Source organism: Erpetoichthys calabaricus, chromosome 2 (genome assembly GCF_900747795.2).
Source record: "Erpetoichthys calabaricus chromosome 2, fErpCal1.3, whole genome shotgun sequence".
Lineage (NCBI taxonomy): Eukaryota > Metazoa > Chordata > Cladistia > Polypteriformes > Polypteridae > Erpetoichthys > Erpetoichthys calabaricus.
This window is the reverse complement of record NC_041395.2, coordinates 113,265,878-113,290,402: the sequence shown is the minus strand read 5'-3', so window position 1 is coordinate 113,290,402 and position 24,525 is coordinate 113,265,878. Positions and strand designations below refer to the sequence as shown.

Here is a 24,525-nt window from a genome sequence, read left to right as displayed (position 1 = left end):
TTATTTGACAAACAAGACAGTGTTTTCCAGGCTTCATTACAAGCAAAATATGCCCAAATTATTTTATGAACTTAAAATTGTATGGGTATGTCAAGTTTTAAGAGGAGAAGTGACTACTTATTACAACAGTGAGAGGTTCATCTACTACTGAAAACAACATAGTATACTGTAATATCAATTCCTGCCTTTTCCCAGTAACACAAGGCAGAAAAAAACAGGCTTGGGCAGAGCACCAGTTCACTGCAGGACTCACTAATATGCACAACAGCATTCACACTCATACAATTTGAATTCACTAGTTCACACTACCCATCATGTCTTTGGATATGTGAAAGAAATCCACACAGACGTGGGGAGAACAAGTAACATACACATACATAAGTTCTTAACCACATACTTGTATAGGGATGGCACAAGAACCAATGCTTTGATATTAAGTTGATAATAAAATCCTGAAAGCCTAGCTTTTTTACAGTATTAGTAGTACTGAGCGAAAGTCGGTACTTAACTCATGTGTGACTACAATATTGTTTTGAAACTGGATTTGTGGAACGGACAGACCGACTGGCTACTGAACCTCAGACCTAGGCAGTGCAATGCAGAATCTGGTCCTGGCTATGGTACTGTATAAGAACAAATTTTCCCTTGCACAAATATGACTGACAGGGTTTGAGAATGTATTAATTCTGTCTATACATGCTTAGTGGATAAGGAAAAATGCATATGATCATGCATACTGTGGGATCTTGCAGAAGGCACAACAGTATAGAGGTCCCTGGTGCTACGTGCCATTTTATACCTGTATTTTCAGAGCAAAGATTTCATACTTGGAAGGAAGCATTTTGTCCCCTCTCCTCTGTTTATGATCTTCAACGGGCAGCAGAGGCTGAACAGTATTCAGTACAGATATCCAGACACTATTTTAAGTAGTTTGCACTACATTGTGAACCACAACACACACTGAAGTGATACAAAGCTATGAGTGATGCAGTCAGAATAAGAAACTATCCCCCTTGTTAAAAACATTTTCCAAAATGAGTGGCTAGTTCCCTTCAGGTAATGGATGAGTAGCTGTCCAAAATGAGACACGAGGTACCTTTGGCTCTTAAGAGTGAAAGAACTGCTCTGTCCTGCCATTTATTACAGATAGGGAACTAAAGTATGACAGATGAAGACAGAGAACGTCTTATCTGTTTAAAAGGTTAAGTCTGTGGCACATTACACGGCTTCTAGTAGAAGGGCATGTTGGTGGATGTTTTTGCCTTCAGGACGTCAGACTGCATAATTAGGAAATGTAGGGGAATACAAATTATTTGACTTCCAACAACTTTTCAGCATAGTTCCAAATTTTCCACGTTTTGTAAACTCGCATCATTCTGACAACCAATCAGCATGCTGACTGGCTACAAGAGTGCATGTATGAATGTGTTCCAGGTATGGCGAGTTTCTCTGCAATCTCAGCCACTTCTTTGTCTTTACTTATTCTATCATTGTATAAAACACACAAAATATCAGAGAGAAATGTTGCTCTTCTCTATTTCAAGGTTTTAAACACCGGTTTTCCTTTTTTCCCCCCTAGCAGCTACATTCTACGTACTGTACATCCAGGTGAGCATTAACTGGCTGTCAGCTCTCTCACAAACACATACCTGGCCAAAAACTTACAACAAAATCAAACCTTTCTGATTTTGCAAGGAAAGTCGCAGACTGACCTAATGAAGTTACTGGTGATATCAAGCTAGGTAACATTATGTAAATAAAGGCTATAACTAAAAATCACTGGAAAAGGCATGTAGTGTGACAGCAGCTTTATAGGTCATTATTAAATGTTGTTCAAGTATATGATAACTCCTTTTTAGATTTCTCTAACCTATGTAGTATTAAATCTATAGAAGATACTCAGGATGGTGACATTTAGATATCTCTATATTAATAACATATTTGCATTTTTTGAAGGATTAAGTTACATATTTACTCTTCCAGCTACACATTTTTTCATTTATATACCAATTAGAAAACTTGTTAAAAACAACTTAACATCTTTTATGCACCTTTTAGCCATTCCTAAAATATATCCTAGTTTAATAAACAGCAAGTATGACATAACTGAAAAGTTTCATTAATCACACAGATATTGTTTAAAATTATTTAAAACATACCAGGGCAAGGTTCAGTCTGTAAGCAATGTCACTTCACTTAAACAACCTTGGGTAAACATTTTTGGAAAAAACTATTATTTACAAAACAATTGATACAGTAAGTATGATTCAAATAAAAACAATGTTTCTAATCAGTTAACATTCCCATCCTATTCTGTGGTAGCAAGCTCAAGGAGTTGACTGAAAAAAAAAGTTAATTACAAATGGAACAAAACAGGTTGATGGGATCACTCTCTGTGATAAGGAAATGTACACAGCCATACAGGAAGACTTTGGACAAGAACTGATGCTTCTCCAGTTAAGATGGAACCAGGTGAGCGGGTAATTAGGATGCCCCTTTAGTGTCTCCTACAGAGAGACAGTTATAATCTGTGTAAATCAGGTAATGCTGATGCACCTTAAATTCCCAGTGCTGATTCACACATTTGCAAAACAAAGATGCTGATGAGGAGGTGCAAGGAAATTTAAGGTGGCCTGGCATTGTGGATATCTTTGCTGGATTCAGGGATTCTAGGTAACCTACTCATTGTAGGACTGCTAGGTGTCATAAACCGTCCACTAAAGCAGTTGTTTGGCTAGTAGTTCGAGACCAACCAGGAGCAAGGATATAATAAGAGAGGGTCAAGAGAGACAGATGTACAAAAAAGGTAGAATTGTATTCTTCAATAACTAAACACTCACATTTCTTCGTGTAAATATTTACGAGGCAAAAGTAAATGATGCACTAAACAACAAAAAAAACCTCCTGAGTTAAAAGAATTCTCTTTGAGAGAATGAAGAAAAAAAACAAAGATGGAAGTGAGAAAACCAAGGCAACACATATTCTCTGCACTCTGTTTCAGTCCATGCCATAAATGCAACTCCTTGAAAAAACAAAATATCTCAGGAGCTGGTTTTGGTTCACAGGAGGCTCATGCTGCTCCTTAAGAGCAACCAACTGTTCAGCCACCGTGCACTTCATGCACACTTAACTCTGTTTCTGGAGTTCCATGGTCGATCAGAAAAACTCCCCCACTTGTGGGCAAAACTGCGTATACAAAGACAACTCAATTCTCCCATATTGCATGTATGCACACAGGGAGAAACCATTTAGGTTGTGCAAGGGAGAACTGCACTCCTCAAAAAACATCAAAGCATCAACAAACAAAATAAACATAATCACTAATCACCCAATAAAGCATAATTCTGCCTAATCTCGAGATTACTAAAAAAAGTTACGGTGTACCAAGGTCATTATAGTTAACGAAAACTAAAATCAAAAATTAAAAACAAACTACAGTATTATTAAAAAAACATTTCATAAACTGAAATAATAATTAATAATAATAATAATAAAATAATAAAACCAAAATGTACAATTAAAACTAAATGAAATTATTAAAGTTGCTGGAATGACTAACTGAAATATAATAATAATTTACTGAAAATATTTTTGTTTTTGAATGAATATACTTGCCTTTGTAACTTTTAACTCTAAAACTGAAAGTCATGCACCACGAGCCGCCCGCATATATTTATCCAGTGAACGGTGGCTAGTGAAGGCGGGCCAGTGTGCACACAGCATTTGCAGTGACAGAGCAAGCTGAATACGGGCGCGTAAAGCATGTGAGATAGAAAGTGATTTACGTACCGCCTTTCTTGATGCTTGTTTTATATCAAGATGCAATTCAAACGGCTGAAATCGGAATGTGCTGGTCAACAAAATCTATACCGCATGGACAGAAAAATCACGAGTGAGTAACATTTCAGTTTATTTCTCAGGGGCCTGCTTTTTGGTGACAGTAAATTACCTGCCACTTCACACAGAAGAAATCGTTTTTACTTTCTCGTATACAAAGTATAGAGAAAGTATAGTAATCATAAAAAATATTTCCTTAACTTTTAATAAATCTTGACGTTTTAGACCTCCCCGAGTCTGAAAATACCGTTTTCTGGAATTATGCCTGTGTGTGTGTATAAACACGGTAACTCAAAAACACAATGAGATAGATGGAAGGTATTTGGTATGTGGTTGTTACACCAAATTTGTACATCTGTATTAACTTTTGTTCCAAATCCATTCACCAGAAGTGGCACTTTATCTGAATACTCGATTTTTTTAAATTAATGCACCTGCAGAGTCCGATTTATCCAGCTTTACTTTTATAATAATTGTTCAATATTTTATTAATTTGATTTATTGTTGTTGGCTCTTTAATGTACGAGGGACATTCAAAAAGTTTCCGCACTTTTTTTAACTCCATTTATTAAGAATTTCAAAAACAAATTACAACACTTTTCTACATAGTCACCTTTGTTTGCGATGCAATTTTCCCAGCATCATACCAACTTTTTAATGCCGAATTACTACTCCTCCTCCTTCACTGTTTCCAACAAAAATATAAAAGTGCAGAAACTTTTTGAACGCTCCTCATACATATTATAGAAATCATTGTCTTGCCATGTACTCCTCAAATATTCACCCCCATATCTGTGTATACGAGAAAGTCTATAGGGGAGAGTTCTCCCGAGTTTTGAAAACAAAACAACGCTGATCGAGGGACTGACTAGGTCATCACACAAGATCAGCATATTGTTACTGACCAATCACTTTTACTTTAAAAATGTAGTTTAACAATGAAGTAATAAAAACTTTGTAAAATTCCTTTGTAAAAGTTGGCAATGTCTCTACTGAACTGCAGGTAGGTAGGCGAAGAGAGCCTGCCAAGAGATGAAAAACTAAACATGTTTAGTACTAATGTGTGTTGTATTTATTCTAAATTTATTAATTTATCTCTTTTAGTTCATATTCACAGCTCAAAATACCTGATACTGTACTGTGAAAATAATCCTGTAGAAGAATTATATTTTAAAATGTTTGTCCCCCTTATTTCAATGTTTCTCTCTCTCTCTCAAAATTGATAATTGAAATATCATATTATTTTTGTTCTTAACATCAGCCATATCACACATATTGCATACCAGGGATTTTTCATGCCTTGCATCCAAACCATACCATAATTACTAAAAATAAAAATGAAACTAATAGATATAAAAATAAAATAGAAATATCTTTGCGAAATAAAAACTAAACATAAAAATGAAAGGAAACCTAAATCTAAACTGAATTTCCAAGTAAGGTCAGAAAAATATAGAAATAAAAGCTAAAATAAAAAGGCAAAACTATAATAACCTTGTGGTGTACATCCACAATAAGACAACTGGACAACTGGACTCCCCTGTGTCTGTATTTCCAGATTCCCAGACATCTATGGCTGCGCTTAGCCTCAGAGCCAGCTTTAAAACACCAGCCGGTAAATAATGAATACTACTCGTAATGCTTGTGGCATAAACTAATGTTGGAACGTCCAAAAAATACAGAAACAACCTGCTGTAAAGTTCAAAACCTTGTTAAATATTTTTGTTTTCTCACTGAAAACCCGCTGACATTTATTACTGCTCATGTTAATGCTTATAGAGTGTCTTGTTGGTGATGCCAGAGAGTCACATCAGGTTTCACCAAAATATTTACCACAAATTGTGGACAAGAAGAATATACGGAAGCCTTACCTTTGCTTCTACTGCAAGCTGATGTGCAATCTTTAGCTCCCCAAGTTGCAGTGCAAGCTCAAACTGATGCTCTGGATCTGATGATACAGCCATCGCTTGTTGCTTAAAACCCTATTTGAAGCACATTGTAACATATAAAAGATTTGTTTCTATTGTTTTAAACACAAATGATTCATCTAACTTGTTTTTCAAAACTTTGCTTATAAGTGCAGCACAAAACGTCCTTCACTTTCTGCTTTCTGTTTCATGACTAACATAACTTAAAGTAAAATGCCAATAAAGAGACTAATTATATTATAAAACTGTACAATCCACTCTTTCTTCATTTAAATTATACCACTGTAATGGCCGGTCTATTGCACTACCACAGTATATAGTGTAGTTTTTCTATCAACTGAAATACACAATGAATTTGTACAACACCAATCTGACCTGCTTTTCCAAGAAATAAGCAACTCTGGTCTTCTGTTCCTTTGGAATAGTTGGAAGGACCTTATCAGCCATACTAAAGTCCCTCCACATCACTGCAGTCTGGTACTCCAGTACAGAGACTAGCAGGGAATAGCTGACAATATTCAATTCCTTATCACACAGGTACAGCCGGTTATCTTTAGGAATATATCCCAAAAGATACATAGTCCTTATATATATATATATATATAAAACAAAATACATACATCCTTATATATAACAAAATACACACATACATATATAAACAAATAAAAATTATGTTCACTACTATTATAAACTTCTTCTGCATCCAACCAGGTTAACACATTCTTATATTTTAAAAAGTTTGTTTAGGTCTTTATATTTCTCAGCTTTCTGGAAGAGGATTTGAGACTTTGATTTACATCAACTCATAACCTATTTGATTCTTACCTGTCCAAATGAGCAATTGTCACAATTTCTCCACCAGCACAATAATTCAGCCTGTTCACAGAGCTAGTATAGATGAAGCAGCCACAAACCCATAAACCTGTCTTAACAATTTCCTGAATTTCACCCTGAACCTTTAAAAAAATAGAGAAGTAAAAATAATAGCAATAATTACATAAGCAGACTGTTAATATTAAACACAATTAATTGTTATTACAGAGAAGGTACTTAAACTTTTTAGTTTCTAAAAACAGAATCATACTTTAATTACCTCAAAAGCACCTTCAATGCCATCTTTCGTAACTCCCTCATTTGATTCTTGAGCTGAAGTCACTTTGTCTGCCAAGTATTTTAAAATAAAAAATGATTCTTCTGTAGCAATGCAGACAAATTCTCCAGAGTCTGACCAAAAAATCTGCAAAAGGCATAATAAAATAAAGGATGGGACCGTTTTCTTCAGTCATACTCTTAACATTACTAAATATTAAACTCATCATGTTGTAGAACATAAAATAGATTGTGCTCAAGCGGAAAAAAACATAAAAACAAGAGATACATAAATAGTTTAAGCACGATAATTTACAATACCACCGGAGTAATAAAATGATACAATAGATACTGTAGCATTGATGTCTAAGACAACAAGAGTTCTTGGTTTTAATCCCACACCCATGCTTCTGACGTCTATATGAGGTTTTCCTTTGGATGGTTGTTTTCTTCTTGTGTCTTCGGCGACACACAGGTTGACTGGTGACTCTAAATTAGCCCCAGTGTCAGCTAGAGTGGGTTTCTGTGCCAAGAGACTGGTGCACTTTCTAAGGTTGTTGCTCGGCTTACAAACAGGAAAGGCAGTATAGCTTTAACCAGCCCAAAAATCCAACACCACTAAATTAAGCTCAGAAAAGAAAAGCACATGCTCACAATAAACTACTCCTTTCACTGTAGCAAATTTTAAGCTGTTAGCCATTTGGCCACTGATAGCATCAAATGAATAAAAGCATAATAACACACAAGAAAGTTATTGTTTATAAGCACTTTTAGTTTTTTTTCAAGCTTTATATTTATCAAAGAGTATAAAATATCACATTAACATTAGTTAAATCTGAACAAGTCCACTTGTGTTAAATAATTTCACATTAAGTAAACCTAACCAATAATCCAAAGAATTTCACAGTTCCTATAATATAGGGAGGTAAATTATGATTAACCCAGCAGTCTTAACATTACACATATTGCTTATGCTATACTTACATGTTTAGGCTGAATTTCAATTTGTTGAATTAACTCTGTATTGTCCCAGCCATAAAATGCCAAACAATTGACAGATCGCACTCCCAAAAGAAATCCACCATAAATACCTAGGAAATCACAAATAATGTTAGTGTTGCATCATAAAGTACAATAAATTTAAATGAAAAAACAAGTCAGTTACCCTCGGCATCAATATCAGGTTTAAAGGATTTCTTTTCCTTGAAATTTTTAAAGATTCTCAGTACACTGTTGCTTTCTCTTACTGCAAACCTAAAACGGAAGAAATATACTCATGTTAAGAATAACAACTAGGATTACTAAAATTCAAAATTAAATATTAGTTTCCTATACTTACTGTGATGAATCATGTGCCCAGACGAATTCTTGTGCAGAGCCAAAGCTTTTGTTTCTTAATGCCATAGCACTGTAGATTATGTATTCCCCATCTCCGCAGACAACAACAAATCTACCATAAGAAAGAAAATATTTCTTTAACTATAATATATTATATATACTGCAATCCAAGATAAAAGCACAACGGTAGTGATAATAGAGTATGTCTGTACTTAAACACAATTCATTCAGGGAGTACCTTTCATTTTCAAGACAGAAGTTCATTATTGCTGCTACTGTGCCAAGGGAGACATTTTTGACTTCAGTACTAATACTTGTGGGGTTTCCAAAAAATTCCTTGTTTCAGTTTCTGGCCCAATATTTCAAAAGTAGTTTGGTTTATATTGTTTACTAGTTCATTTCAAAGTTTTCTGTCTGATTTAATACATGACCAAGCTTGTGCTTCATTTTTAAGCTCCCTTACAAATAACCTAATATTATTCTGTAGAGTCCCCCAATACAAAACAGAATTTACAAAGCCGGCAGTAATTATATTTTGATGCAGCAAGGCAGCATCTGATATGGCAATACTACTGCTGTGCTTGACTGATGGAGTGAGGTAATTACGACCGAGTTCCATACTGGATTTTTCCCAGACATTTACTGCACAAAGTTGAAAAGTTCAACTTTTTATTAACTCGTCCATAACAACAACAAAACTTTATTCCCAAACTCTTAAAAATTATTCTGCTGCATTTGGTAAACTTGAAGCAAGTACTTGTGCTGTTAGTGAGTAATACTTTGTGCTTACCAAGGTTTCCAGTTTTGCTCGTCCTCTTTCTGATGGCATGGTCACTTTCACTTTTTTTTTTTGCGATTTTACACATGTTTTCGTCCTTGCTTGTAGATATTATTTAGCAGGACTGTCATTGCTCAAAATTCTATCCAAATGCAGATAGTTTATGATTTTTGTCAATATGCCCCTATCTATGATGTGCTGTTGCCTCTGAACTTGATCAATGAGTTTATAAAAATTTTCAGGTGGAGACATTCAAAACTTTTTTTATGAATTTCTCCTGAAAGAGGTGAAGGGTAATCAAACATGAAAACAGAACCAAATTTTAGAATTTTGTACATTCAGCCTGGCCCCCATATGCTAAAACAACCCATAAATAAATTGGACTAAACTCAATACAATAACTTAAAATAATCAGAGAGGGGATAAATTTTTATTTGTGGTGCTTAAAATTGTGTGCATTTAGGTGCATGTATTATTCTAGAGATCAAACATATTACATTTCTTTTACCCCTTACTGCCAGAGTAAGCACTGTTACTGGGCATGTGGGTTTGACAATGGATTAATGTTACTGACCCCATGATCTTATTTAACAGAAAGCTGATAACTGGGGAATTGCTGCATAATGGACTCTCTGGGCAAGGGAAGATTTTGAGTGTTATGGATGAAATAAACCGTGATTTATTTTCTGTAATGTAATCTTTTCCCTTTAATAATTAAACATTAAAAAAGGTACTAACTATCCATTTTGGCCTAAGACTGCATAATTTTTCATTTAGCTGCATATTGTTCTAGGACAGGGGCTGAAGAGCCAAATTACCTTTTATAGAGTCTTAAAACGTTTTAAAGAGCCATACTAATTTTTTTAATATATCAGGTTTATTTGAAAGATGTTTGATAAGAACATACAATTATATATTTATTTATCAAATGAAAAGTACAAAAATAAATCACAAAACGCTAGTGAACACTTAAGCTAATGAATGGGAGCAATGAGCTTGCATTTCCTTTGAAAGTTTTAGTATGTCTGGTGTGTAGCTTGTCGTTTTAAATTTTAGGCATAACTGTAAGTTCTCAACAGTTATTTGGTTTCTCAATTTATTTTTAATATGGTTCATGTTGGAAAATGTTTGCTCACATATATATGTACAGCTGAAGATAATAAGAACACCAATGCAACTCATTATATGAATCCGACTGGCTACTCCAAGTATTGAAAATCATTTTGCCTGTCTTCTGTAATTTTTTACAGTAGTCTGCTTGTTCTGTGAAAATAAATTGCATTTTGCTTTCTCTAGATTTTCTAGTTCTGCACCAAGACATGCAAATTTTGAGCTCCATAAGTCTTTACTTGCCAAGGCCAACAATTGCATTTCAAAAGCTGTTGTTTCAATTACAAATGGAGAAAAGTTTAATTCCTTAACATTGGCATTGAGAGGATCTGTAATAAAAGCCAGAGTCCCTTTAACATGTTTAAAGTCCTGAAGTCTCTGAAGAAAACATCTGTTCATTTTTAAAATTGTTGTCTTGAAATATTATTTATTAATGATGACATTATTTTCTTTCTGGTATTATGACAAACTTGGAAAATGAATTAGAGTCCCCCTCTCTATATCATTAGGCAAAAGAATCAATTTCCTTTTAAACAAAATAACTTCTTCAAGAAGTGAAAAAGCAGCATTTTCTTTACCCTGTAGTTTAATATTAAGTTGATTCAGTTGTGATGTAACATCCATCATAAAGTATAAGTTTTGTGACTATTTATCTTCAGTTAATTCTGTATATTGCACATGTCTGTTATCAAAGAATAGTTTGGTCTTTTAAAAACAAGATGTAAATAGTTTCAACATGTGACCTCTTCAAAGCCATCCCACTTTGTTAAAGAGGAAGATCTAAATATTCACTGTCCATTTCACTGAGAAGCTCTTTAAACCGATGATGGTAAAACTTCTTTGCTTTAATTCTGTTGACAATCTTAATTACTAAATCCTTACCTTGACCAGTTTCTTCTGGGAACATTTGTGCACAAAGTGCTTCTTGGTGGAGGATGGAATGGCAAGTAATCACCTTGTGATTAACTTTTGCTTTTAAAATTGAAACAAACTGGACCCAACATACTTTTTGCTCCATCTGTTGCAAATGACACAATTTTAGTGAGTGAGATATGATTTTTTTCCATACATTCAACGACAGCATTTGCAGTGTCCACTTCCCGTGTTTGACCTTTAAGAACCCTTGGATGAAATGCAGCATACAAAAAGGAAAACATGGTCTGTACCTTGTATGTCGCCAAGCCTCGTCTACTGCAATTGATATGGTTAAAGCTGATTTAATATCTTCAATTTGTTGGTCACTTGTTGGTTTGATGACATTTTAACCATTCTATATTTTATATTGTTTTAGCAGATAATGGAATGCTTTCAATTTTTTTAACATATCTGCTTTGTTTTTAAAATCACAAAAGAGTTCTTTAGATGCATCTATAAAGCAACTTTTTGATGTATTTGTCATCTGTAAAAGGTTTTCCTCTCTTAGTGATTTCCTGGCTCACGATGAAGCTTATAATGTTAACGTTACATGCAGACTGCAACCAAGTACTAAATATAAATGTTGAGTTTTGAAAATTTTTCTGAAGTTCTTCAACTGCTTTCTTTCGCATATCACCGTCAGGATATTTACTGGCAAGTGACACATGTTTTGTCCCAAACTATCTTTCTAAATTTGACTTCTTATTATTTGCCACTGTTTCTTTACAGATAAGGCATGTTGAAAGACCACCTGAGTTTGTGATGAATGCAAAAGACTTAGTCCATTCACTTTTGAACTGGTGACATTCATCTTCTATTTTGTGTTGTTTCTTTATCGTAGCCATATTGAGATGGGGCTTGAAAACAAAATCAAAATTTAATAAAACCAATATTTTTCTATATAGATTCTTAGGAAAGTTGATGTGCAGTTAGAACAGATAATATAGTCAAAATGCACACGGACTTTCCAAATGCACTATATATAAAATTAAATAATTATAATAGCAAATATACCTGGGATACAAGAATTTGTGTACAATAGTTCAACAGTAAATCAAACTGCTGGACACACCAATCGATGAGATAACACGGCTGATTTATAAAAAGTACAGTACGGAGACATGGAATACAACAGAGATTGCCAGTATGTTAGGCTAAGGAATATGCAACTGAATGGTTAATAACCACGTAGCCCTCCTACGTCAACAGTGTACTACCCATCCTTCATTCCTTAATCTCCATGCAGTATGCTCGCGCCAGTTTGTGCAGTTGCAGAAACTACATATGCCTGCTCATCGACTCTAGCATAGGCGTTGGGGGTGTTTTGTTCTATTGTAGGTCCTGCTGACACGCTTCATGAAAATTATGTTTATTTTAGAATATACTTAACTCAAGTTTTGCATGAATTTATTTTTTAATTTTATTCCTTAACACCTTAATTTAAGGAGCCACACACACATACTCGAAAAGCCGCAAGCCGCTTGCGAGCCGCGGTTTGCCGACCCCTGTTCTAGGAGACATCTTTATGGCATATTGTCAATATGTTGTTTTGGATACTATAGTAAAGAAACATGTATTTTCTGCTAGATAACTAGAATTCATCTTCATTCCGGTAAGTTTATTTTAAGGACACAAATGTTTATACTTTGTAATAATACTGCAGTCCATGAACTGAACCATGTTTTTGCTATTTACTATATTTAGCATCCCACTAACCTTCCAGATCAAAATTTAAGTGCAAAGATAACATTTCAACTCACACAAAGGAAGCTACCACTGCAGACATTTTGGTGACAATTTTACACTACTCACTGAGAAAGAAACATGCATGAGGATTGTGGTATTTTCCTTATTCATGTTGCATTCAAATTTATTTTAAAAAAAACTAATAACTATTGCTGTCATCCCAGAAGGCACTAAAAAAAAAGTGAACATAAAATGATGTTAATTTTAGTCTGCCTTAGGAACTGATGTCACTCCATATAAATATGGGGAAGACATTGATATCAAAGAAAAAAAACACTAATATACTACGCAAGAAAAGGGTGTACCCTAGTCCAAATGTAAAACAAGTCCACAATCTAGGATCAATAGGAATTAATGTATATTACAAAACTTTAGAAATTGCCTTACCTGCCATTGGGATTATGTTGAATCGTCTGTGGATATATTTCACAGATTCCCATATCTTTTACAGCTAAAGGCAGTCGTTCCCCATCTTTAATTTCAGCATCACCCATAGCTTTCAAATTAGCTTGCTGGATCTCTGAGTGTTTGGCCCAAATTATTCTTCCACTGGCATCCATAGACATTGCTGGCTCCTCATGTCCAATCTTCAGTTGGGGGGAGGGGGGTATAGAGCGAAATAGGAAGATATTGGAACCATGTAAATGGAAAAACTGGAAGCTGCTAAAAACTATACTGAACGTTTTCAAATGTTAACTAGAAATCTGTTTGAAAATCTGGCACCTTGATAATAATGTTGCCTTCATCAAACCCTAGGGCTACATTGTTGGAGCCATGCATGCTAGCCACACACCAAACTCTCTCCATACCATAGTCCAGTGTGCTTTCCAACCGATAAGTGCCTGAATGCCAGATACGAACAGTGCCTTAAAAAAAATAAGAAAATCAAAACATGTACAAATGAAATCAAAATGAATGAATTAAAGACAATATATATATATATATATATATATATATATATATATATATATATATATATATATATATATATATATATATATATATATATATATATATACACACACACACACATATAAAAATGTCTTCTGTTGCATACCATCTTCCGAACCAGTGATGATGATAGGGAGTCCAGGATGGAAGCTAACAAAAGACACACTCTGAGAATGACCTTCTAAAGTCTGTACACATGTCTTGTTCTTGTTGTAAAGACGGAAAAAATGTATCATGTAAAAGTTCATATATTGTATCTACCTTGACTTTCATTAAAACAAAACATTAAAAATGAATACCTGATAATCCCAGATTTTTACAAGATGGTCATCTGCTCCTGAAATAAGGTATGGCTTGTCTGCACCACTATAGTAATCGATGAAGTTGACACCTTTTTCATGACCTACTAGTGTAAAGTTTGGAGAGGAGGATCCAAGCTGCCAAACCTGTAGCAAAAAAACAAACATATAACGAGGTGGTAAAAGGTAGGCACATCATTTTAGAAGTTTAAAATGAGAGGAACAACAATTCTTGTATTTCCTACCTTAATAGTTCTATCCAGGGATGCACTAGCGAACTGGTTGTTATCCTTGGGATTAATAACAATCTGCATAACGTAATGAGTGTGTCCCTCAAAAACCTGACTGCAACACCATTTCTTCTCCCAGTCCCAAAGTTTGATTAGCATATCATCTAGAAAAGACGACAATTTTTCACAAATATTAAGCATTTAAGTAAAACATAAGGAAAGATGCACCAACATAGTACTTACTGTATATAGATATATAAGAAGACATAGTATCTGAAGACATCTAGATAGAGTAAAAGTGTAAAGAACATTACTTAAAACGAATGTAGAATTCAGGTAATAAAGCAAGTGAAAGTATTCTACTTCTGTGCTACTAATATTTTTGCCCTTGAAACCAGAATAGTAATATACATGGAAACCTGCTTGCAATGCAAATTTAGCTTAAAAGCAAATAAATCTTTACTATAAAAGTGTTATGCTAAAAGAAAATAGATGCATTCAAATCTTACCACTGCTGGAAAGAATGTAGGGTTTTATGGGATGTACAGCTATACACCGGATATAATCTGAATGTGCTTCAAACATATGTACTCTCTCCAAAGTATGGTAATTGAATACACAAATTTGCATATCATCCTGTGGAGAAGGGAAAAAAAAAACGTAAACTGTCTTTGTAATACAAATATTTTCATTACAAAACAGATTATTAACAACAGAAAATAACATTTTCAATACAATGACAATTTACAAGTTTACAAAAAATTGCAGACTTTTTCATTAAACACTTACTGCTCCAGTAATGACCCAGTTCTTTCTAGCAACAAACTTCGAAGCTCGGACTGGCAAGTCACACACCTGAAAAGTCTTCACAAGTGTCTATGATTGAACCAGAAATTGGTAATCCTATCATTTGCATATTAAATTATACTGTAAATAAGTACAAATTTTTTTGGCAATTTATTTCCTATGAAATAAAAAATACCATTACTTATTAGGCTGGAAGACTAATGAAAACACATTTAAACAAATAAAAACATGTTTATTAGGTTACAGTGGAGGAGAAGAAACATTTACAGGATACTTCAGCAAGAAATGCTTTACAGAGCTCATTACCTGAGTTTCATGGTTCCACACGCACACACTGCCATTATAGAGACTGGCTAACATCCATGGTTCTGTTGGATGTAGGTCGACGCTCTTCACTCGGTCAGACCGAGCTGTTAACTTCTGTTTAATATCAAGTCTGAGACCCTGAGGAGTTCCAAAAAAAAAAAAAGGACATTCATTTAAAAAGCTTGTAAAATGACGATAACTTAATTTTCAATAGGTAGATTAAGTTAACTTAGAATGCAGTGTAACAACAGTTTCACCATCAAGGTATTTTGTACACCCACATATTGTATCTTACAGAAAGGACTAGATGTAGTTATAAGTAAATTCATTGGGTGCTTTTGATTTAGGCTGAGTGGTGGCTCTGAGGCTAGGGATCTGCACTGGCAATCGGAAGGTTGCCGGTTTGAATCCCGTAAATGCCAATAGGGACTCTGCTCTATTGGGCCCTTGAGCAAGGCCCTTAACCTGCAATTGCTGAGCCCTTTGAATAGTGAGAAAAGCACTATATAAATGCAAAGAATTATTATTATTTATTCTTTTCTGAGTACAGAGACTTCACCATTGCACAAGTGAAATTTGAAAATAAGAATCCTTTTAATCACTGTAATTACATTTTTTCCAAAAACTAAACACTATTCAAATTCCATCCATCCATCCATCCATCCATTGTCTCCCGCTTATCCGAGGTCGGGTCGCGGGGGCAGCAGCTTGAGCAGAGATGCCCAGACTTCCCTCTCCCCAGCCACTTCTTCTAGCTCTTCCGGGAGAATCCCAAGGCGTTCCCAGGCCAGTCGAGAGACATAGTCCCTCCAGCGTGTCCTGGGTCTTCCCCGGGGCCTCCTCCCGGTTAGACGTGCCCGGAACACCTCACCAGGGAGGCGTCCAGGAGGTATCCTGATCAGATGCCCGAGCCACCTCATCTGACTCCTCTCGATGCGGAGGAGCAGCAGCTCTACTCTGAGCCCCTCCCAGATGACTGAGCTTCTCACCCCATCTTTAAGGGAAAGCCCAGACACCCTGCGGAGGAAACTCATTTCAGCCGCTTGTATTCGCGATCTCGTTCTTTCGGTCACTACCCATAGCTCATGACCATTGGTGAGGGTAGGAACATAGATCGACTGGTAAATTGAGAGCTTCGCCTTGCGGCTCAGCTCCTTTTTCACCACGACAGACCGATGCAGAGCCCGCATTACTGCGGATGCCGCACCGATCCGCCTGTCGATCTCACGCTCCATTCTTCCCTCACTCGTGAACAAGACCCCGAGATACTTGAACTCCTCCACTTGGGGCAGGATCTCGCTACCAACCCTGAGAGGGCACTCCACCCTTTTCCGGCTGAGGACCATTGTCTCGGATTTAGAGGTGCTGATTCTCATCCCAGCCGCTTCACACTCGGCTGCGAACCGATCCAGAGAGAGCTGAAGATCACGGCCTGATGAAGCAAACAGGACAACATCATCTGCAAAAAGCAGTGACTCAATCCTGAGCCCACCAAACTGGACCCCCTCAACGCCCTGGCTGCGCCTAGAAATTCTGTCCATAAAAGTTATGAACAGAATCGGTGACAAAGGGCAGCCCTGGCGGAGTCCAACTCTCACTGGAAACGGGTTCGACTTACTGCCAGCAATGCGGACCAAGCTCTGGCACCGATCGTACAGGGACTGAACAGCCCTTATCAGGGGGGCCGGTACCCCATACTCTCGGAGTACCCCCCACAGGATTCCCCGAGGGACACGGTCGAATGCCTTTTCCAAGTCCACAAAACACATGTAGACTGGTTGGGCAAACTCCCACGCACCCTCCAGGACCCTGCTAAGGGTATAGAGCTGGTCCACTGTTCCGCGACCAGGACGAAAACCACACTGTTCCTCCTGAATCCGAGGCTCGACTATCCGATGGACCCTCCTCTCCAGGACCCCCGAATAGACTTTTCCAGGGAGGCTGAGGAGTGTGATCCCTCTGTAGTTGGAACACACCCTCCGATCCCCCTTCTTAAAGAGGGGGACCACCACCCCGGTCTGCCAATCCAGAGGCACTGTCCCTGATGTCCATGCGATGTTGCAGAGGCGTGTCAACCAAGACAGTCCTACAACATCCAGAGCCTTGAGGAACTCCGGGCGTATCTCATCCACCCCCGGGGCCCTGCCACCAAGGAGTTTTTTGACCACCTCGGTGACCTCAGTCCCAGAGATGGGGGAGCCCACCTCTGAGTCCCCAGGCTCTGCTTCCTCATTGGAAGGCATGTTAATGGGATTGAGGAGGTCTTCGAAGTACTCCCCTCACCGACCCACAACGTCCCGAGTCGAGGTCAGCAGCGCACCATCCCCACCATATACAGTGTTGACACTGCACTGCTTCCCCTTCCTGAGACGCCGGATGGTGGACCAGAATCTCCTCGAAGCCGTCCGAAAGTCGTTCTCCATGGCCTCCCCAAACTCCTCCCACGCCCGAGTTTTTGCCTCAGCAACCACCAAAGCCGCATTCCGCTTGGCCTGCCGGTACCTATCAGCTGCCTCCAGGGTCCCACAGGACAAAAGGGTCCTGTAGGACTCCTTCTTCAGCTTGACGGCATCCTTCACCGCTGGTGTCCACCAACGGGTTCGGGGATTGCCGCCACGACAGGCACCGACCACCTTACGGCCACAGCTCCGGTCAGCTGCCTCAACAATAGAGGCACGGAACATGGCCCATTCGGACTCAATGTCCCCCACCTCCCTCGGGATGTGGTCGAAGTTCTGCCGGAGGTGGGAGTTGAAGCTACTTCTGACAGGGGGCTCTGCCAGACGTTCCCAGCAGACCCTCACAACACGTTTGGGCCTACCACGCCTGACCGGCATCCTCCCCCATCATCGAAGCCAACTCACCACCAGGTGGTGATCAGTTGACAGCTCCGCCCCTCTCTTCACCCGAGTGTCCAAGACATGTGGCCGCAAGTCCGACGACACGACCACAAAGTCGATCATCGAACTGAGGCCTAGGGTGTCCTGGTGCCAAGTGCACATATGAACACCCCTATGCTTGAACATGGTGTTCGTTATGGACAATCTGTGACGAGCACAGAAGTCCAATAACAAAACACCACTCGGGTTCAGATCAGGGGGGTCATTCCTCCCAATCACGCCCTTCCAGGTCTCACTGTCATTGCCCACGTGAGCATTGAAGTCTCCCAGCAGAACGAGGGAGTCCCCAGAAGGTATGCCCTCTAGCACCCCCTCCAGGGACTCCAAAAAGGGTGGGTACTCCTAACTGTTGTTTGTTTATTCAAATTCACATTTGCAATATACAAGACCCACTTTTTTCAGCATTACTCTTTATATTTGGGAGATATATATATATATATACACACTGCCTAGGCAAAAAAAAAGTTGCCACCAAAAAAAAGGTCACACACTCTAATATTTCGTTGGACCGCCTTTAGCTTTGATTACGGCACGCATTCGCTGTGGCATTGTTTCGATAAGCTTCTACAATGTCACAAAATTTAGTTCCATCCAGAGTTACATTAATTTTTCACCAAGATCTTGCATTGATGATGGTAGAGTCTGACTGCTGCGTAAAGCCTTCTCCAGCACATCCCAAAGATTCCCAATGGGGTTAAGGTCTGGACTCTGTGGTGGCCAATCCATGTGTGAAAATGATGTCTCATGCTCCCTGAACCACTCTTTCACAATTTGAGCCCGATGAATCCTGGCATTGTCATCTTGGAATATGCCCGTGCCATCAGGGAAGAAAAAATCCATTGATGGATCCATTGAGTTCCCTTCGCATTGTGCATGTGGAAATGCTCTTACTTTCACTATTAAACATAGACCTGAGTTCTACTGTTGTTTTTCTTCGATTTGATTTCACCAAACATTTAAGTGATCGCCGATCACGATCATTCAGGATTTTTTTCCGGCCACATTTCTTCCTCGAAGACAATGGGTCCCCACTATCCTTCCAGTTTTTAATAATGCGTTGGACAGTTCTTAACCCAATTTTAGTAGTTTCTGCAATCTCCTTAGATGTTTTCTCTGCTTGATGCATGCCAATGATTTGACCCTTCTCAAACTGACTAACATCTTTTCCACGACAACGAGATGTGTCTTTCGACATGGTTGTTTAAGAAATGAGAAGCAACACATTGCACCAGTTGGGGTTAAATAACTTGTTGCCAGCTGAAAGATAATCGCCCATGCAGTAATTATCCAATAGGAGGCTCGTTCCTATTTGCTTAGTTAAATCCAGGTGGCGACTTTTTTTTTGGCCTGGCAGTGTATATTATATATATATATATATATATATATATATATATATATATATATATATATATATATATATATATATATATATATACACATATACACAGTACTTTAATATGCTACATTTATGTGAAAACATTAGTGTACCCCATGTTTTTTTCTTTTGTAATATACCTGGGCATATCCAGATATTAAACCCAATTTAAACAGTATTTTTAGATAAAGGGGATATAACCAAAAAAATAAATAAATAATTTTGACCTTCTACTTTATTTACTCAATTAAAAATGAACAGATATGTCATTTCTGCCTGTCGAAAAAGTAAGCACATCCTTGGCTCTAATAGCTGGTATTGGCCCCCCAAATCTGTATTTCCTGTAACTCAGACTGGGATAAAAATTTTCCTATGCTACTCCATGCACAATTCTTATGGCTGTGCAATGCTTTAGAGATGTCTTGCATATACAGCCCATTTAAAATCTCCCCACAGCATCTCAGGAGAACCCTTCAGTTCTTTATTTTCAGGCATTCCTTATTGAATTTACAAGTATGTTTATTGTCATGTTGCAAGGTTCACTTTCAATTAGGCTTTAATCTTATGAGAGATGGTCTCACATTATCCTCAAGCACATTCTGATACAATAAAGAATTCCTAGTGGATTGTATGATGGTGTGCTGGCCTGGCCCTGATGCTGACAAAGCAACTAAATGTCTGAGGTTTAAATAAGACAGATTCCACCAAGATCCTCTCTACTAATGCACTAATTATTTGCACCTGATCTGGTTCATCTAATTATAAATTTAGGTATTTGGGGTAGTTACAAATGTATTTTTCTACTTGCAAAAATTTCCATTTATCTTTATCTAAATTATACAATAAACCAAAAAATAAATGTGGCATATTGTTAGCTATATCATCTTTATCTATAGATACTGGTTAAATGAAGAGGGTGTCAATGTCTGTCTACTGCAAACATCTCACTGTATGAAAATATGAACACGAATGAAGCATATATGAATAAACACAGGACTAGGTAATAAAGGAGGAAGATCATGTGTAGGTCATTATTTTGCTCTGCTTGACTTCCTGTGTTCCTGGGGTATAAATATGACGTGACACAGAGTTCTATTGCTCTTAGCCAATCTTCAACATGGGAAAGCCAAGAGAACATGGTGTTCAAGTAAGGCAGATGTGTGTCGACCTTCAGAAGTCAGGTAATGGCTATAAGAAAATAGCTATTCGCCTAAACCTGCCTGTATCTACAGTCAGAGGAATAATAAAGAAGTGTAAAACAACGGGAACAGTGACAAACAAGGCTTGATGAGGACCCAAGTTTATCCTGCCACCATGCACAGTGAGGAGGATGATAAGAGAAGTAAAAACTTCTTCAAAGCTCACTGTTAGAGAACTGTACCAAAAAGTGGTATCTTGGGGTCACAAAGTCTCCATGACAACCATAAGATGCTATCTCCATGCTGTCGTACATTGCTGGGGGTCAGACCCGGCCAGGACGCCTGGAAGGACAGGGTTGTGGCATATTTATCCTCCGGGCCACGAGGGGGCAGGGAGGCTCAAGACCGTTGGGGCCTCTGGTCACCGCCCCGAGCCTCATGGAGCCTGGGACTTATTCACTTCCGCCACACCCATGGAGGACGATCCTTCCAGGGTCACCCGGAGTGCTTCCGGGTGCTCTCCTGACTCTTCCGCCACACCAGGAAGTGACGTCAGGCAGAGCACCTGGAGCTCATCCAGGTGAGAATAAAAGGGGCTGCCTCCCTCCAATCAAGGAGCTGGAGTCGGGAGCAGGAGCAGGACGAAGCTCCTGCAGAGAGAGTACAGGTGGCCCAGGGACAAGGAGAGAGAAGGCCCAGGAGAAGGGAGACTGGGGCTAGAAGCACTGTGTGAGCTGTGCGGGACTGAGTTGTGTTGTTGTGTGGAAGACAATAAAGAGTATAATTTGGATAAAGATGTGGACTCTGACTGGTGGTGTCCGGGCAAATATCACAATGCCAACAAGCTGTTTGGGAGACATGCAAGGAAAAAGCCTTTTCTCACCTACAATCACAAACATAATCGTCTGGAGTTTGGTAAGTGGTACTTGGGCTTCAACTGGGACTGTGTGCTTTGGTCAGATGAGACTAAAATTGAGCTTTTTGGCAACAAACATTCTAAGTAGGTCTGGCGTGAATCCAAGAATGAGTATGCAGAAAAGCACCTCATGCCCACTGTAAAGTATGGTGAAGGATCTGTGATGCTGTGGGGCTGTTTCTCTTCCAAAGGCCCTGGGAACCTTATTAGGGTGCATGGCATCATGAACTCCTTGAAATACCAGGACATTTTAAATCAAAATCTGGTGGCCTCTGCCAGAAAGCTGAAGATGGGTCGTCATTGGGTCTTCCAGCAGGATAATGACCCAAAACATATAGCAAAATCTACACAAAAATGGCTCAGCAGACACAAAATCAAGCTCCTCCCAGGGCCATTTCTGTTCCCAGACTTCAACCCCATTGAAAACCTGTGGGGTGAGCTGAAGAGGAGAGTGCATAAGAGAGGACCCAGGACTCTGGACTATCTAGAAAGATTGTGCAATGAGGAATGGTCAAAAATCCCTGTCTCTGTATTCTCCAACCTTGTGAAGTTCTACAGGAGAAGATTAAGTGCTGTCTTGTTGGCAAAAGGGGGTTGTACGAAATATTAACAGCAGGGGTGCCAATAATTGTGGCACACATGATTTCATGTAAAAAATGTATTTCTTAATGTGGGATTTTTTTCCCCAATGAATAAATGTACTTCAATTAAACATTGGATTTTTCTCTTTTTTGTGTTGTGAGCCTATATTTTTTTGGGAAAAAAAAATTTATTCGAAGCCTAAGAACACATCTCAACCAGGGGTGCCAGTAATTGTGGAGGGCGCAGTGTATAAACCAGGGGTCTCCAAACTTTTATCCCCTGAGAGCTACTTTTACAAAATGAAAATGGCCGAGAGCTACTTGTGTTTCTAACGTTTATTCTCATAGCTTATTTAAACCCAACCAAACTGAATAAGCTTGTTTTGCCTGAACATTTACAAAATGTTGGTGTCCACAACTCACATTTTGCATTAAAACATCACAAAAAATTATTTCGTTCACCTGCAAGTGCATTTAGTACGTCTCTATGCATTCTCTAGTGTATCTCACACTATTGAATTAAAACATGAATGCTGTCAAAACAAAACAATGCAATTCCAAATACACAGCTATTACTTATTCATTTGTTATTTTGTTACATGTCACTGTTTCACTTCACAAGAGTATTCACATGTCCAGTCGCAGGTGTGATGTGTTTCTTAGTTAGTCAAATGACTGGCACTGCATGGAGTCAACAAGAGAGATGTATGGTGGAGTGTAGCCACTTAGGTTCACTCTTCTGGAGTCATTTAAATGTTCTGTTGGTCTTGTTCTGAACTTTGATTTCATGACACTTTGATTTCATGTCAGAAAAGGCAGACTCACAGAGGTACGTAGACCCAAACAAAGCAGACATTTTCAGAGCTGCTTGGTGAAGATTCTTATGGTTATCTGGCTCTACTAAGCTCCAGAAATGCTGTTGAGACTTCAACTGCACATTATTTTGAAGGTTTAGTAATATATCTTCTTATATAATACAGTGGTGTGAAAAACTATTTGCCCCCTTCCTGATTTCTTATTCTTTTGCATGTTTGTCACACAAAATGTTTCTGATCATCAAACACATTTAACCATTAGTCAAATATAACACAAGTAAACACAAAATGCAGTTTGTAAATGGTGGTTTTTATTATTTAGGGAGAAAAAAAAATCCAAACCTACATGGCCCTGTGTGAAAAAGTAATTGCCCCCTGAACCTAATAACTGGTTGGGCCACCCTTAGCAGCAATAACTGCAATCAAGCGTTTGGGATAACTTGCAATGAGTCTTTTACAGTGCTCTGGAGGAATTTTGGCCCACTCATCTTTGCAAAATTGTTGTAATTCAGCTTTATTTGAGGGTTTTCTAGCATGAACCGCCTTTTTAAGGTCATGCCATAGCATCTCAATTGGATTCAGGTCAGGACTTTGACTAGGCCACTCCAAAGTCTTCATTTTGTTTTTCTTCAGCCATTCAGAGGTGGATTTGCTGGTGTGTTTTGGGTCATTGTCCTGTTGCAGCACCCAAGATTGCTTCAGCTTGAGTTGATGAACAGATGGCCGGACATTCTCCTTCAGGATTTTTTGGTAGACAGTAGAATTCATGGTTCCATCTATCACAGCAAGCCTTCCAGGTCCTGAAGCAGCAAAACAACCCCAGACCATCACACTACCACCACCATATTTTACTGTTGGTATGATGTTCTTTTTCTGAAATGCTGTGTTCCTTTTACGCCAGATGTAACGGGACATTTGCCTTCCAAAAAGTTCAACTTTTGTCTCATCAGTCCACAAGGTATTTTCCCAAAAGTCTTGGCAATCATTGAGATGTCTCTTAGCAAAATTGAGACGAGCCCTAATGTTCTTTTTGCTTAACAGTGGTTTGCGTCTTGGAAATCTGCCATGCAGGCCGTTTTTGCCCAGTCTCTTTCTTATGGTGGAGTCGTGAACACTGACCTTAATTGAGGCAAGTGAGGCCTGCAGTTCTTTAGACGTTGTCCTGGGGTCTTTTGTGACCTCTCGGATGAGTCGTCTCTACGCTCTTGAGGTAATTTTGGTCGGCCGGCCACTCCTGGGAAGGTTCACCACTGTTCCATTTTTTTGCCATTTGTGGATAATGGCTCTCACTGTGGTTCGCTGGAGTCCCAAAGCTTTAGAAATGGCTTTATAACCTTTACCAGACTGATAGATCTCAATTACTTCTGTTCTCATTTGTTCCTGAATTTCTTTGGATCTTGGCATGATGTCTAGCTTTTGAGGTGCTTTTGGTCTACTTCTCTGTGTCAGGCAGCTCCTATTTAAG

The 24,525-nt window shown here is 38.3% G+C and overlaps 1 protein-coding gene across 1 annotated transcript in view; it reads right to left on the bottom strand.

Moving 5' to 3' along the window:
- Positions 1–24,525, bottom strand: part of LOC114646273 (coatomer subunit beta'-like) — a 36,058-nt gene that overhangs the window by 3,122 nt on the left and 8,411 nt on the right. The window contains 15 exon segments of the mRNA XM_028794391.2: positions 5,709–5,819; positions 6,141–6,348; positions 6,591–6,721; positions 6,859–7,002; positions 7,839–7,945; positions 8,020–8,108; positions 8,194–8,304; positions 13,129–13,328; positions 13,465–13,607; positions 13,799–13,898; positions 13,992–14,138; positions 14,237–14,385; positions 14,731–14,857; positions 15,011–15,097; positions 15,335–15,472. Of these exon segments, the coding sequence (XP_028650224.2) occupies positions 5,709–5,819; positions 6,141–6,348; positions 6,591–6,721; positions 6,859–7,002; positions 7,839–7,945; positions 8,020–8,108; positions 8,194–8,304; positions 13,129–13,328; positions 13,465–13,607; positions 13,799–13,898; positions 13,992–14,138; positions 14,237–14,385; positions 14,731–14,857; positions 15,011–15,097; positions 15,335–15,472 (1,992 nt within the window).